Source organism: Barbus barbus (genome assembly GCF_936440315.1).
Source record: "Barbus barbus genome assembly, chromosome: 20".
Taxonomy (NCBI): domain Eukaryota; kingdom Metazoa; phylum Chordata; class Actinopteri; order Cypriniformes; family Cyprinidae; genus Barbus; species Barbus barbus.
The window spans coordinates 4,544,775-4,561,880 of NC_136748.1; the positions used below are offsets into that span (position 1 = coordinate 4,544,775).

The 17,106-nt window shown below is 42.0% G+C and overlaps 1 protein-coding gene across 1 annotated transcript; it reads right to left on the reverse strand.

Moving 5' to 3' along the window:
• Window positions 1–154: 154 nt before the first annotated feature.
• Window positions 155–15,732, reverse strand: LOC306886354 (BRD4-interacting chromatin-remodeling complex-associated protein-like; the record flags this gene model as incomplete). Its single annotated transcript, XM_079443394.1, has 12 exons — window positions 155–876; window positions 1,239–1,341; window positions 1,464–1,558; window positions 1,671–1,819; window positions 11,951–12,012; window positions 12,152–12,279; window positions 12,525–13,014; window positions 13,121–13,351; window positions 13,501–14,958; window positions 15,178–15,243; window positions 15,525–15,567; window positions 15,692–15,732. The coding sequence occupies 12 exons, from the start codon at window positions 15,730–15,732 to the stop codon at window positions 155–157; spliced, it is 3,588 nt and encodes a 1,195-aa protein (XP_079299520.1).
• Between the last annotated feature and the right edge of the window lie 1,374 nt (window positions 15,733–17,106).

Genomic DNA, 17,106 nt, shown 5'->3' on the forward strand with positions numbered 1-17,106 from the left:
AGATTCTATTTACTCTATTTACATAATAAATAAGACTTTCTTTCTCAGGAAAATTAATTAATAAAAATGAGTCTGCTGGATGTGGATCGCAGGATGTGAAAGCCAAATATCCTGAATCTTCAGGCTTTTCCTTTCATCATCTAGCTCTTCCGTCTTATAGTTGTCCTTCTAGCATGCTGCTGACGGCCTGATCCAGTGCACGAGGCTGTTGGATCTTGGGTTTAACCCCCGCTACAGATCCCTGCAACCTTTGCAGCTCCAGGATGCTGTCTAAAGCACTTTGCAGGTGTTCACTCAGTTCCCCGTCTTCCACTAAAGCAGGCAAACTGAGAGACTCTGCTGCCGAAGCAGTCAGCTTGTTCCTTTTATGCATTGGAGTGCACTGCTCTGGAAGTAAGCCTTGCACCCTTGGGGCTACATAGTCTTGAGTGGCCACAGAATCAGAGAGGTTCTGCGAATCACTACCTGTCCTAATTGTCTCCATGTCAAGGTGCAATTTCATCTCGTTTAGCTGATCTGGCCTCTGATCATTTTTGTCCTCTGCAACATTTGACAAAGGATGCTTGAGAGATTCATCTCTCCCCTGCATGGCTCCTCCCTTAGTTAGCTGCCCTCTGTAGTTTCGTTTAAACCCAGAGATCACATGTGAGGCATCACATGAGTTGTGGATAACTTTGCTGGATCCTGACTCTTGTTTGATAGTGAGGCGTATTGCTCCTTTGCTGCTGGAGCGATATGTCTTGAGGCCAGGAGGTCTGTCAGATTGCAAGGTCCATGATGGTGGAGATGGAGGACAACTGGTAAGGCCAGTCTGGACTGATGACAAATGACTGTGCTGAGATGAGTTCTTGGCTCGGGAAATGAGGAAGGTCTCTGCTGAACCACCAAAACAATGAAACCTGTTCACATTTCACTGTTTCAGGTCAGAGTGCATGTAATCTGTGGCTGTAATTGCAACACTTTATAACGGAGTTTCTCAAATCTGACCCAGAGGGTCACTGCCCTGCAGATTTTAGCTCTAACCCTAATCAAAGCCACTTTCGACTTTTACGACAATACGTCACGACTTAAACAAGCCAATCAATATCTTCCGTTGTTAAAAAAAATGGCAGGCTCCTGAGTTTGAACAGGGTTTGAACTAAATTCTGCAGGGCAGTGGTCCTCCAGGGTTGTATTTAAGGAACCCTGCTTTACTAGTAAGAAACAAAGGCACTCAAAAGAATCTTGTGCCTTGTTACCTGGATCTCTTCTGGTTTTGCGTCTGTCCTCCGCCAGTGAGACTCTCTCTGACTGGAGAAACAAACGCTCCAGCATCACCATCTCTGCTGATGGGCTCTCCTGCTGAAGAAAGCAATAAAAACTCAGACCTGCCACCTCTTTTATTCCAGAGAACCAAAATAATGTTTAGAGTTTCAGAACAATTACTTTGGTCAGTGATTTTAATCAATTATGCCATTTATTACCTGTGATTCAGTCAGAAGAAGTTTCCTGTACTTGTTCAGCATGTCTTTGATTCGTTTCAACAGAATGGCTGAAACGCTCTCAAACTGCTTGTCCACTGCATAAAGAATGACCGATATTTTCTCATGTTTATTTTACTGTTGAGTCCATTACAGTACTACAAGTTTATAAAATATTGTTAAATTCAAACTTCATGATTGGAGTCAAACCTGAAATAAAGTCAGCCTGGTTCGGTAGTGCTCTAGCACAAGTATGGTACGGCAACAAATGTCTCAGAGCATCCTCCACTGAAACAAATGGAGCTGAAGTGTTTGGGTTGAGAACAGCACTGTGATCCAAAAACAGCTGCTGTTTGAACCTGCAAATGCACATATAAAATATTTCTATATTAAATTAATTTATGTAAACATTAAATAGCAACTTTGTGGATGGCCATATTTTTTAAAAATGTTATTCTTTTTGTCTTTCAAAACATGTTTGGTATCTCACATATGGTGTCCTAGACAAAGCAAAAGAATGCCATATCTTGGTCTTTCTTCACTGCTAGTGGAGTCTCATCTTACATGAAGATGATGATGCAATCCTTTCCAACAGACATTCAGGCCAGCTAGCATTCAAAGTTGTTTGACCCCTTTTTCAATCTTATTAACCCTGTTCCCGGAGACACACAAACAGTACAGATTTTCTCTTCCTAACGCTTCCTAAACAAACAGACCTGATTCAACTCATCTGCTTACCTTTGTCTGACACACCCATTACAAGAATTGGAGTCTTTACTAAAGAGTCGATGAGCTGCAAAATTAGCAGTGTCGGAGTTCTCTGGGAATGTGGTTGGGAACAATTGATTGAGGACTCATATTCCCACTATACCTGTCAGAGAGTCACCGCAGTCTCCACCAACGACACTCATCAGATCCCAATCCCCTGATTTCTGATCATCGCCACCTGTCAGCACTAATCAGCCGCACTATATCCCTGCACTCCTCCCGTTCACTCACTGTCTGGTCTCAAACATTCTGTTGACTAACCTGGCCCACTTACCCTTTGTCTACCTACCAGTTGCTCCTGTGTTCCTATCCCCGTTCTCCATCGCTCCTGTGCTCCACCATCTCCACGCTCCGCTGTTCCCTCTGGATCCACTGGATTAGGAAGCAAGGACATTTATACTCGGATAAGCCCCAAGAGACTTCCCATTCCCCGCCTGCTTACCCGGACTTACTGCTCATCTCATTCCCCTCTGCTGCTTTTCAATAAACCTGTTGTTTTTATTGCACTTACATCTGTGTACCGTGCCTATCTGCTGACAGAAGACCAGGCCAGAACCGTCGACCGGAGATGGAGTTCCCGAACCCCGCCGCTGCGGATCCTCTCGAAAAGCTGGTCAACACTCTTCGAACAGCTCTCTCCGGTCACACACCCTCCCTCTGCCTCTGCCAGTCCCATGGCCATCCCTGCAAACTATTCGAGTGAGGCGGTTGAATGTAGCGTTTTTTTACTGCAAGTTTCACTCTACATAGAGATGCAATCCCATAAATTTTCCAGCGAATGGGCTAAAGTTGCCTTCCTGATCTCCCTGCTAACCGGACGGGCATTGTTCTGGGCATGAGCCATCTGGACCTCACAGACCACTATAATTAACTTTTTCGACGCTTCTTCAAACTCCTCGATGTCACTGTCAGTCTCTCCTCAGGGTATCACCCCCAGACCAACGGCCAGACTGAGCGGAAGATTCAGGAGATTGGGGGAGATCTCCGGGCCTACTGTCATGACAACCAGCACGCCGCTTCCTCCCGTGGGCCGAGTATGCACAAAATTCCCTCAAGCAAACCACCACCGGCCTCACCCCGGCTACAATCTCCCTCTGTTTCCCTGGACAGAAGAGCCTTCCGACGTACCAGCTGTCAACCACTGGTTCTGAGTGAGTGAGAGAGTTTGGGACTCAGCTCATGTCCAACTCCAGCAGGCAGTGTGGAGACACAAGACCTATGCAGATGCTCGTCGGTCTGCCACCCCCGTCTATCGTCCTGGAGATAAGGTCTGGCTCTCCACTCGGGATCTGCATCTCCACCTGCCCTGCCGGAAGCTGAGTCCCTGCTATATCGGTCCCTTTATCATCGAGAGGCAAATAAATGAGGTCACCTTCCGTCTCCAACTCCCTGCACGGTATCGTATCCATCCAGCATTCCATGTCTCACTCCTCAAGCCTGTCTCTCCCTCTGTCACAGAACCCGATGAGCCTGCAGTACCTCCTCCTCCCAAGATCATCGAGGAGCCCCTAGTCTACAGGGTACAGGACATCTTGGACTCTCGGTGATGGGGTGGTCGCCTGGAATATCTTATTGACTGGGATGGATACAGGCCGGAGGAAAGATCCTGGGTGGCCCGGGACGATGTGCTGGTACCCTCTCTCCTGGCCGAGTATCACCAGAACCACCCTGACCGTCCCACACCCATAGGCTGTGGCCGACCCCGTCACCTTAATAGGGCGTCAGGAGCCGCCCCTGGAGGAGGGGGTACTGTCAGAGAGTCACCGCAGTCTCCACCAGTGACACTCACCTGATCCCAATCCCCTGATTTCTGATCACCGCCACCTGTCAGCACTAATCAGCAGCACTATATCCCTGCACTCCTCCCGTTCACTCACTGTCAGGTCTCAAACATTCTATGTTGACTAACCTGACCCACTTACCTTTTGTCTACCTACCAGTTGCTCCTGTGTTCCTATCCCCGTTCTCCATCGCTCCTGTGCTCAACCGTCTCCACGCTCCACTGTTCCCTCTGGATCCCCTGGATTAGGAAACAAGGACATTTACACTCAGATAAACCCCAAGAGACTTTCCCATTCCCTGCCTGCTTACCCGGACTTACTGCTCATCTCATTCCCCTCTGCTGCTTTTCAATAAACCTGTTGTTTGTATTGCACTTAACTCTGTGTCCCGTGTCTATCTGCTGAAAATACCCTTGTCCCCTAAAGGTGTGGCCTAATGTTGTTTGAACTTAAATGTGTATTGACAGTGTGTACACAACTACCCTATAATGATAAAAATCCACCCAGTGTGTTTTTTTTTTAAATCCCTATAAATCATAACCCCTTTCTTAAATCGAGCCATTCACAGATTTTTGGTAAAATGACGTAGTTTTGGCAGGCCGGTCCCACTACTGTTGATTGACACTAGCGTTTTATCATAGACCCAACCTGAATGAGCTGTCATTGGTCCGCTAATTGTTTCGACGCGGGGCAGGTGTAGACAAGAACGTCTACAACGATTAAGGAGTACAGTTGTTGGATGTAATAATGAACTTGGCAATTGTCATTAACTCCCCACTTCTGAGCTGCTGAAGACGCAGTGGATTTTTTTGAAGGGAATGTGCCCCCTGATCTACCTAAATGCCTCTATTTATGCAAATCATTCCTGATACATTTTTTTTTTTTTTTTTTAATCTTTGCAAATCGCCTTTCTTAATAATTTGCTAGTTAGCAAGTTCTCAGAGAGCTGCTCACCCCACGGAAGAGAGGGGCAAGGGTCAGCAGAGCTCATTAGCATTTAAAGGGACAAATGTTGTTTATGAAAGTGGGTTGCACCTGAAGAAAAGTTAAGAACCACTGTTATAGACTTTTCATTAAGACCCTACAGAATCATATCAACTTGTGGCATCCGATGACCCCTTTAAGTTGAAAACAGTCATTCAGCAGATACTTCTATTCAAAGCGACTGAAAGTATATTTGAGTAACCATATTGCTCCTTACAAAGACTGCCACGTCAACCTCCTTGAGATTGTCAGCCCTGAGCTTTATTCATAGAAATTTATGTTGCTCATAGTTAACATCTCTAGTTTGTGTCTTAAAACAAAATGTACAAGAGTCTCATGGTGCCATTTGGACTCCGTGTCGCACCCTATAGTCAATGAATGTATAAAAGCTACTGTAACTGAGCAGTCTCAGAAAACCTGCATACAGAAGTGACATCCTCTTTTCTCCAACAAGTTAACAGGCAGAATGAGACACTGTCTGTCGATTGCTGGATCGCTTGCTTCTGTCTGTCGTGCTGCTGTGAGAGGTTTGCGATTGTAGCTCCGTGTAGCTTCGCTTTTCTGTTGCATTTCAATCACGGTGAGTAATGGCTTCTTCTCCTGCTATTGTTGTTTGCAACGTTTGCCACGTACAGTTCATCTCTCTCTGTCGGCGACGAGGGATTCACATGTGATAAATGCAGGGAAATAGTTAGGCTGACAGAGAAGATTTCAGAATTAGAGACACGCATCCAAACTTTAGTTGAGGACAGTAAGAATGTGAGGGCTGTAGATACTGCTTTGGATGCGATTAGCTCAGAGAGTCCAGTACATTGTTCGGTTCCGGTAGAGCCCGTGCAGCAGGGCAACTGGGTGACTGTGATGTGGCCTAGTCGCGGGTCAAAACACCACTCTTCCGTTCTGATCAAAACATCAAACAGGTTCTCCCCACTCAGTGCACTCCCCACGCACCCACTGAGAGACCTGATGAAAGCGCTCTAGTTATTGGCGATTCTATTGTACGGAACGTGAAAATAGAGACACCAGCCACCATAGTCCAATGTTTACCGGGAGCCAGAGCGCCCGACATCTTGGCAAATTTAAAAGTGCTGGCTAATGCTAAACGTAAATTCAGTAATATTATTGTTATTCACGTCGGCGCTAATGATGTTCGACAGATAAAGTCCTAATTGCTGGTGATTTTAATATCCATGTTGATAATGAAAGAAATTTGTTGGGATCAGCATTTATAGACATTCTAAGCTCCATTGGTGTTAAACAACACGTTTCAGGACCTACTCATTGTCGAAATCATACTCTAGATTTAATACTGTCATATGGAATTGATGTCAGTGGCGTTGAAATATTGCAGCAGAGTTGATCTGTGAAATCAAATTGATGATAATTGCTAGAAATTAAGTGTTCCCAACTGAGCAAGCCAAAGGCGACGGCGGCAAGGAACCAAAACTCCCTCTGTGACAGAATGGAGAAAAAAAACCTTGGGAGAAACCAGGCTCAGTCGGGAGCAATGATATCTCAGATCATTAACTAGTTTCGTGTATATTCCATATTGCTAAAGCTGTAAAGCCAACTCCTTGTTACAAATATGGTAGAACCATCACTTCTACCACAAAAGACTACTTTATAAATAATCTTCCTGATTTATCTCAATTCCTCAGCATGTCCAATAGCTCAGAACAACTTGATGATGTAACAGAAACTATTGACTCTTACTTTTCTTTCCTTTTACGCTTAAGGAAGATTAAGGAAAAGAGTCCAACACAGTGGTATAATGAGCACACTCTGGCCCTAAAGAGAGCAGCCTGGAAAATGGAGCGCAGCTGGAGAAAAAGAAAATTAGAGGTATTTCGTATTGCTTGGTGGGAAAGTACCCTATCCTACAGAAAAGCATTAAAAACTGCTAGATCTGCTTACTTTACGTCTCTTTTAGAAGAAAACACAACCCCAAGTATTTATTTAATACAGTGGCTAAATTAACAAAATATATAACATCAGCAGGTGCAGACAATACCCAGCAGCACAGTAGTAATGACTTTATGAACTACTTCCAGGATCGAAACTATTAGAGATAAAATTGTAACCATGCAGCTGTCAGCCACAGTATCGCATCAGAGTGCACTATAGATTCCCTGAGGAACAATTCCACTCATTCTCTTCTATTGGAAATGAAGGATTGTATAAACTTGTTAAATCTAAACCAACAACCTGTATTTTAGACCCTGTTCCATCTAAGCTCCTAAAAGAGGTGCTTCCAGAAGTAATAGATCCTCTACTGAATATTATTAACTCATCATTGTCATTAGGATTATGTTCTAAAAACCTTCAAACTGGCTGTTATTAAGCCTCTCATTAAAAACCCACAACTTGACCCCAAAGAATTAATTAATTACAGACCGATCTCGAATCTCCCTTTTCTGTCAAAGATATTAGAAAAGGTAGTATCATCACAACTATGTTCCTTCTTAGAGACAAATTATATATGTGAGGATTTCCAGTCAGGTTTTAGACTATATCATAGTACACTGAGACTGCTCTCATTAGAGTTACAAACAACCTGCTTTTATCATCTGATCGTGGTTGTATCTCTCTATTAGTGCTACTGGATCTTAGTGCCATGTTTGACACTATCGACCACAGCATTCTTTTAAATAGACTAGAAAATTATGTTGGCATTTGAGGAAGTGCACTGGCATGGTTCAAATCGTACTTATCTGACCGCCATCAATTTGTGGCAGTAAATGAAGAGGTATCATACCAATCACAAGTACAGTATGGAGTACCTCAAGGATCAGTACTTGGCCCCTTTACTTTTCACGCTTTACATGTTTCCCTTGGGAGATATCATTAGGAAACATGGTGTTAGCGTTCACTGTTATGCTGATGATACCCAGCTCTATATTTCTTCACGACTTGATGAAACTGACCAATTTGCAAAACTAACGGAATGTATAGTTGATATCAAAAACTGGATGACTAGCAATTTCTTACTGCTAAATTCTGAAAAAACAGAGGTGTTAATTATTGGACCAAAAACCTTTGCATGTAATAACTTAGATCACTGTATAATACTTGATGGCTGCTCTGGAAATTATTCGTCATCAGTTAGGAACCTAGGCATACTTTTTAATTGCAATCTTTCCTTCGAAAAACATGTTTCTAGCATTTGTAAAACTGCATTTTTCCGTCTTAGAAATATATCTAAATTACGACCTATGCTCTCAATGTCAAATGCAGAAACATTAATTTATGCATTCATGACCTCAAGGCTAGATTATTGTAATGCTTTATTGGGTGGTTCCTCTGCACGTTTAATAAACTCCAGCTTGTTCAAAATGCAGCAGCTAGAGTTCTTACTAGAACCAGGAAGTATGACCACATTAGCCCGGTTCTGTCAACACTGCACTGGCTCCCTAGTCAAGTCACCTTTATTTATATAGCGCTTTTAACAATGTAAATTGTGTTAAAGCAACTGCACAATATCAAAAAAGGAACATAGTGTGTCAATAATGTAAAATGAGAAGATTAAAAAAAGATTTTCAGTTAAAGGCATTCCATTATTCAATTCAGTGATGTCATCATCCAGCTCAGATCAGTTTAAATAGTGTCTTTGCAATCAAGTCGACGATATAGCTGGAAATGAAGTGTCCCCAACTAAGCAAGCCAGAGGCGACAGCGGCAAGGAAACAAAACTCCATCGGTGACAGAATGGAGAAAAAAAACCTTGGGAGAAACCAGGCTCAGTCGGGGGGCCAGTTCTCCTCTGGCCAAACGAACCAGCAGTTCAATTCCAACTGCAGTAAAGTCAGATTGTAAGGGCTCAACTGGTTCCAGTGGTCTTTTCCCGCTCATCTAGGTGTCCTGGTCGCCGCTGACGTTCAGGGCTGTAGAGGTCGTCTCTGGGTGCTGATCCACCTTCTGATCTGGATACGGACTGGATCGGGTGGCTATGGTGACTGGGGATATTCATATTATCCCTATTAAACATCATATACATTTTAAGATCTTGCTAATTACCTATAAAGCCCTGAATGGTTTGACACCTCAGTATTTGAGTGAGCTCTTATCGCATTATAGTCCTTCACGTCCGCTGTGATCTCAAAACTCTGGCCATTTGATAATACCTAGAATATCAAAATCAACTGCGGGCGGGAGATCCTTTTCCTATTTAGCGCCCAAACTCTGGAACAATCTACCTAACACTGTTCAGGAAGTAGACACACTCTGTCAGTTTAAATCTAGTTTAAAGACCCATCTCTTTAACCTGGCTTACACATAATACACTATCTCATTTCTATAATTCAAATCCGTTAAAGGATTGTTAGGCTGCATTAATTAGGTCAACCGGAACTGAGAACACTTCCCAAAACACCTGATGTACCTGTTACATTGTTAAAAGAATGGCATCTATGCTAATATTAGTCTGTTTCTTTCTTATTCCGAGGTCACCTTAGCCACCCAGATCCAGACTGCATCCAGATCAGATGGTGGATCAGCACCTAGAGATGACCTCTACAGCCAGGACACCTAGATGAGCCCCAGAGACTGAACCCCAGTGAAGACCCTGTCTCCAAGATGGCCATCGGGACAAGACCACAGGAACCAGATGAGTCCTTTCCACAATCTGATTCAGCTTTAGCCTAGATTTAAACTGATGATTTTGTCTGGCCAGAGGAGAATGACACTATTTCGACAAACTATTTCCCCATCTAAATACTGTAAAGCTGATATAAAGCCAGCCAGCTTTATATCAAGCCGATGTAAAGCTGCTTTGCCACAATTTGCATTGTTAAAAGCGCTATACAAATAATCTTGACTTGACTTGACTTGGATTCTGGTTGTCCACCTATCTAGTGTAGGGTTCAGATTTAGCAATGCCTCTCAATGTACCACAGAAAAATATCGGTCTTGTTCAGGACTTGCCTCCACCTATTAGGCCTAATGGCCTTGCGCTTGGCAGTGGTTCCGTTGTACTATCTAAAAGTTTGTCTTTCATTATTGGGAGTTGTACTGGACAGATGTAAGTGGTATTGATGAAATGAATTCAGGCATCCTTTGGTAGAGGTATCCAGTTGTTTTCGAAACTGGCATAAAACACTAACAATAGATGCATCTAACAAGGTTTGGGGTAGGACTCAAAGGACCAAATAGTTACTTTTGTGTGAAAAGAACAAAATAGTTCCTGAAACAGGGGTTAGTTCCTGCAGTGGGATCTATACACAGATGTTCTCTTCTCTCTAGGGCAGGGGTGTCAAACTCGGCTTCAGTAGACCTGTGTGTAGTTTATAAATAATCCCAAAGGGCTTGATTAGTTGGATCAGGTGTGTTAAATTAGGGTTGAATTTAAGCTCCGCAAGACTGTGGTCCTCCAGGAGCTGAGTTTGGCAACCCTGCTCTAGAGAAAAGCCTTTGTGAACTTACTTTGTTGCAGGGATCTCCAACCGAGATACCAGGCGAGCTACCATCCTGCAGAATTCAGTTCCAACCCTGCTGCAACAAATCTGTCTGTAATTAAGTAATCCTAAATACCTTGATTAACTGGTTCAGTTGTGTTTGATTGGGGTTAAAGTTTAAATCTACAGGACAGTAGGTCTCTCCAAGAGCGGGGTTGGAGAACCCTGCTATGTTTTGTTTAGAAGTGTTGCTTTTTATGTATTTCTGTCCTAGAAAGCATTACAATGCAAAGCATTTATTTGAGAGTCGTGTTTTGACCTCTGCCCATTCTCCCTGGGTGCAAAAGGCTTTTATACCTAAGACAGGGGTCTTTACACCTGTTCCTTGAGATTGATCTTCCTGTAAATTTCTACCCCAACCCTAATCAAAAACATGTGAATCAGATATTCAGGAACGTGAGAATTACAGAAAGGTGTGTTGGTGCAGGGCTGGAACTGAATTCTGCAGAATAGTAGCTATCTACAATCAGGATTGGTCATTCAAAGTCAACTTTATTATCAATTCTATAACCAAGGCTTTCTGAAGCGTTTGAGGCTTTCATCAAATTGTGCTGAAAAGAGCTTCATTACTCAAAGCTTTGAACACAATGTGCATCAGCGACATCTGGACGTCAGACTTGTTTTCTCCACCCTAAGTGTGGAATCAATCTGGGATCAACACAGTGCTTTCTAATCTGATCTAAAGTCATCTAAATCAATTTGTGACACTGAGACCACAACTCGTGTCGTGTAGTCTGGTCAACGGATTCACATATTGATCAATAAAATATACAAGTGTGTGATCATAATAATTAATGTAAGTAGGTTTGGGTGAGCTTGTTGGGATTTTAGAACATAGTTAAATGAAAATCCACAAATGAGGTGTGATGTATTTAAATTTCTGTCTGGTGTTGAGGTTACAGTTGATGCAAAACTATTCTGCTGAATTACAAATAAGTGTATACACACACAACTAAGTCATTCTTTTTTTCTTTTCAAACCAGCTGTCCCGACCTTCCCATACTGCATTGGAGGCCCAGTATCAAGCCATCCCATCACTACCTCAAGCCCGCAGTGTAAGACGCCAATATGAGTTTAAATATATTTACATTGTAGTCCGAACAATATGCAAATTATGCCGTCATGTTTACAACTGTGACAAAGGGCACTTAGGATCAGCTCATCAACTAACTAAACACTGGATTTTCAAAAGTATGTGAAATATTTAAAGTTTGCAGCATAGAATCTTTAAAATATGTCCAAGAGTTTTACATACCGGTCTGTTATTGTGGGGACATTTCCATGCCCCTAAACATTACGCGGCACAAAAACAAACATAATTGTTGCTTTACCTGTCAGTCAAATGGCCTTTTGGGCAGGCCTTGGTCATTCAAAGCGGCCAAGGTTCTCAGATGTTTCTTGCTAGCCACAGCCCTACCTATGGCATTTTCCATCTTAAATATTTTTGAATTCATACTGATATTTACATAGAATTAGTATGCAAATGAATAAATCTATTTTTACTTGCCTGTGTTGCCTCTTTGTTAGTCTCAGCTTCTCCTCTTTTGGATCCACACTCGCAGTTGAAGTCTGTGACATGGAGGGAATTTTGATTTACTTGCATCAAATTCAGAATGACTTTGAAATTCTGAATCCATTCGAAATGTCACATCTTCCTGAAATCTAGCATTATTTGACTAAGACTTCATGTTTCTTTTTGCACCTTTACCTGGTTCTTCTGAAGTATTGAGTAGGTCTCCTTGTCCTGGGCAAGCAGCCTGGGCCGGAGATGTACCTTCTCCTGTAACTCACGCCGATCCAAAGAGATTATCCCATTGTTCCTAGGGACTGTGATCTCTAATTAGGGGAGGTATAAATTTGAAGCCAAAAATTATGATAGAATGATTATAACAATTTTTTGTTGTTGTTGTTATAAAGAATGTATTTGTATGTACAGCAAATACAAAAAGAAAATGTTCCAAAGAAGCACTATGTTCTATTGCATAAGTTCCTGTCTACTGTTGCTTTCTAACACAGACTGTGTTTAGTTCTTTCATAGCTACAGCAATCTGATGGAAAGTTAGTCTCATTTAAGAATTTACCTGTGTCATGTTCACCGTATTGCTGCTTGTACTCATGGTCGGTTGACACTGAGGTTCTGCTAAGCTCAGTTAACACATGACTTTGGCCCAATTGCTCCAGATACATAAACAACTTCTCTGAGGAAGAGGAAGGGCTCTTATTCATTACTGGCCTCTCCTGACACTTGGGGTCAGCACTAAGAGCAATCAACACAGAGGAATCCTGCTCGTCTGAGACTGGAGTTGTTGAGCCCTTCATGGAGTCTATGTCTGTGGTCTTTACAGAGCACTGCCCAATAGGAGACTGCAACATAATATCTGTGTGCTCTGAACCATGGTATGCTGGCATAAGAATCTCTTCACTCTCATACAAGGAAGAGAAAGTCTCAGATGCAGTCAAGGATGTGAGCAAGTCCTCAGCTTTACCTACAGCAGCAGAGATATGGTTGTCCATTTGCACAAGCAGAGTTGCAGCTAAGAAATCTTGGCTGGCTGACGGTTTTTGTGAATACTGCAGAGAAAGACATATATTTTGTATTTATTGAAGAAGTAGAGGATACTTTCCTAATACGCTGTTAAAGTTCACATGCAATTTACAGAGCACAGTTTTAATTTACCTGTTGGGGAGGATGCACTAAAGCCTGATTGTGATTCAATGGGTTATGCTCTCCTTCAGTAAAATGTTGCTCTCCTGTCTGGGTAATCATCTGGGGGGATAATGACAACACAGTCTCAGGGATACAACTAATATCTGGTGATGACTGTAGTAGAGTTGATACTGGAGAGGGCAGAGGGTGAATCTCTGCAACAGGTGTTTCCACTGAAGCTGGAGGAAGCAATCCGCTCTCCTGAAGTGAATAGAAACAGTGAACAAATGTAATACGCCACAAAAAAGTGCTTTTAAAATTGAACGATAACACATCAGATTCTGAAACATAAAATAATATGGTTTAAGAAAATAAAGACCATTCCTAACATAGTTACAAAAGAAACTCACTTGTTTGTTGATTTTCTCCTTTTGATCTTCTGTTGTTTTCTCGGGCAAGAGAAGAACTGTATTCTGGTTTAGACGCACCTTTCCCTCTGGTCCCCCTATAAAAGCACCTTGGGCTTGAGGCACCAAAGGCAGACTTTGTATCATAGACTGACCATTTTCTATTGGTATGGTGGTCATATCAGGAATAAGCATATTGGCGTTATTAATCACTGTGATCTGGTTTCCAAGAGTGTTTTGGATTATGGCATGCTGCCCCTGCACTTGAGGTGCATAGGTCCCTGCTAGCTGTGTTGGCATCTGGAAGACTGTAGGTGTTGTTGACCGAATTGGTAAGGACCCTGACAGAAGAGCCCCTTCTTTTAGGGTGAGCTGTCCAGTTGGGGAGGTGAAAATAGGGCTGAAGTCGATTTGCCTTGGCCGTACAGTCACAATATGAGAACCGTCAACATTGGGTTTGTTAAACACCTGAGTGCTTGGTGTACTAAGAATGCACCTTGGGATGCTGGTAGACTGGGACAAAGTTGCAGGTGTTTGGCTCGGCAGAAAGAACTGTCTCTGGCCCTGAAAAGGATCCTGGGGCTGAATGACAATGGGGCCTCCCTGACCAACCAGATTCAAGCTAACAGGTTTGCTGACACCTGGTGCGGACTGTGCTTGTAAGGACTGCTTTGAGCCAACAGAAGGGCGTAACAAGACACTCTGTGACATATTTGTTGATATGAAGGCAAATCCTGGCAATGGTTTCTGTCCTGATGGCCTGGGACTGATCTGCACGAGCCTAGGCTGGATGCTGACTGGTAACTTAGGCTGAATGGGTAGAGGGTTTTTTTGTAACATGACTCCTGATGGGGTAATTGTTCTAACGGTGGAGGCCAACATCTGGCGGGTTGGTAGGGTCTTTTGGCTAATCATGCTGGTGCTTTGTGCTGAATTAATAGAAAAGGATGCCTCGAGTGTAGGTGCGGGGAAGACATTCCCAGGAAGTAGACTCATTAACTGCGTTCCTGCAGGTTTGAGTGAGGGGCAGCCTGGGCCAACAGCTAATAAAGATGGCTGAGGAGGCTCCACTGCTGTTTGGGTGTCCTTTGGTAAAGAGCTCAAGCCAGGAAGGGTCAATGGTTTGGAGAAATATGGTGTTGAAGGCAAAGGAAGGGATGTGCCAGACAAACCAAACTGGAGCGTTTCTACTGTCTGGGCAAGTCCTGCCTCTAATGCGAGAGTGTCCTCGGTGATGTCAGCCTCCTGGAGACTCTGCTGGAGAATGTCACAGATCTCATCTGACTCTTTCTGCTGTTCCACTTTTTGGACATTGGGATCTTCTTGCACCTCTGGACCTCCACTTCCAAGTGAGGATCCTGGTGATGCCAGCAGTGCCTCCTCCAGAAAGGAGAGATCAACACAGCCAGAGACAGGAGTGTCCTGAGAACTAGCATCCTCTGCTAACAGAGACGCAGGGCTCTGCAAAACGGTCACAACAATCATGTTAATGGTTTGGTTAAACTGTTAAAAGTATTCAAACACTATTTTAAAGCTTAAAGTCACAAATCTATTCTATTGAAACTAAAAAAAGTGTTTTTTTTTTGTTTGTTTTTTTTTTAGACAGGCAAGTTCTGGGAGGTCCCAGCTGAAACAAATCTATATGCTCCCTCTTCCATGGGGAGAGCGGTCTAGACTCACTGGAGTGTCTGTGAAGAGTGACGGCTCTCCGGAGGATGAATTAATGAGTAAGTCTCCACTTGGCAGCTGTTTGAACAGAAGGGAGGATGGACAGTTAATTACATGGGATAATGTTATAGAACTTGTATTTGCACACACAAATGTATACACAAACACAAGATTTGACTTCTGTTTAAGGTTCTTCAAAGTTATCCATGTAAGATCTCTCTATATATGTCCTTAGAAGAGTGCACAGGTTCCAAAATTAATGCAACTGAAACAAGTTTTGGTGAAAGTACTGTAACAGGCACTAATGTTACTAGCATTAAAGATTAAAGCCACACCATAATATCATGATCCCTCCATACCTCATTTGTCCCATGGAGAAAATCATTCAGAGCTTGAGGGTCACTGTTTCACAGTAAAACATTAAAAGGTTAACATATGAGCAAAATAGCTTGCAAATCTTGTGTTATGAATGCTTTAAAATGCACACAAACTAAGAAAATTCATTTTAGAAGGATATAACACTTACCACAAAACATCAAATAAACAAGTGCCATCTTCATCCTCCATTTCAACTAAACAAAAAAGATGTTGGATTGGAAAATTTATAACAAATTAAATTATGTAATTATTATATAAGTGTGCAATTATTATTTGATATTAAATCTAATATGTCAGTATGGTGTTTTAATGTACTATATAAATTAACTCAAATCCACCTAAAATGTATACAATATTATGGTGCCAAATCTCTAGTAAATCGCTATTAATGTATTGAGGTAAAACCACATGGTGCATATGTAATAATCTGGGTTTTGTGAAGTAACCTAACCTTTTATTAGGGTGGCTCCATTCAGAGCAGGGAGAGAGAGTTTCTGTGGTCTTCATTGACTGGCAGTGAGGAAACTAGACATTTGGACACATGCTCTTCAGCAAGATCTGAGAAGGTAAAACATGAGGTGTACACAAAGTTATTAGTCTTTGCAAGTGTATGGATGTTAAAAATGAAATGGCTTGACTGAACTGAACTGGCAATCATATTTTATAAATGAAATCTTATTTCGCTGTTCTGTACATTTTTGGTCAATTAACCTACAAACATTTACTGAATATGACTGACTCAGCCTGACTATATTGAGTTACACCAATGCAAGTAGTTTTTAAAGGATTCGAATCAGATTAGAGTCCTTCCTGCAATGTGGTCAATAATAATGATAAATTTCAACAACAAAATCAATTACAAATTAAGTAGGCTGGTTGAAAAGACTGAATCATATTTATAATGTTGCACACTGCTGTGTCATAAGCCTAAAACAAGTAGTCTAGTCACTATTATTTGTATAGCGCTTTTAGCAACGCAAACTGTCAGCTTGATATAAAGCTGGGTGTCTTTATATCAGCTTTACATTATTTAGACGGGGAAATAGTTTGTCGAAATAGTGTCATTCTCCTCTGGCCAGACAAAATCAGCAGTTTAAATCTAGGCTGCAGCAGAGTCAGATTGTGCAAAGGACTCATCTGGTTCCTGTGGTCTTGTCCCGATGGTTGTCTAGGACCAACCATGTATGAACTGGCTTGGTTGCTATAGATTTTACTAGGTTCACTTTTCTAAAATATTTTACAGACAATAATTCAGTGTTAGACTGTCAGACTATCAACTTGAAATGCCACACATCACTGTTAATGTGAAGATAAATACATTTAATTAATTGTTATAAATAAAAAATTAATAATCGTGATTAAGTGATTGGGTTTTGTAGAGATAGACAGAAAGAATTAACTTTAGGAATGACCTTTAGGACAACAATATTGTTGAACATGTAACTTTAGGAATGACCAAATTACTTATTTATACTGTCTACAGTGCAACAGTTTCTTTAGAGCCAATGCTATAATGCATTTTATACAGACTCCAATAATATAACTGCATATATTAAAATTAAA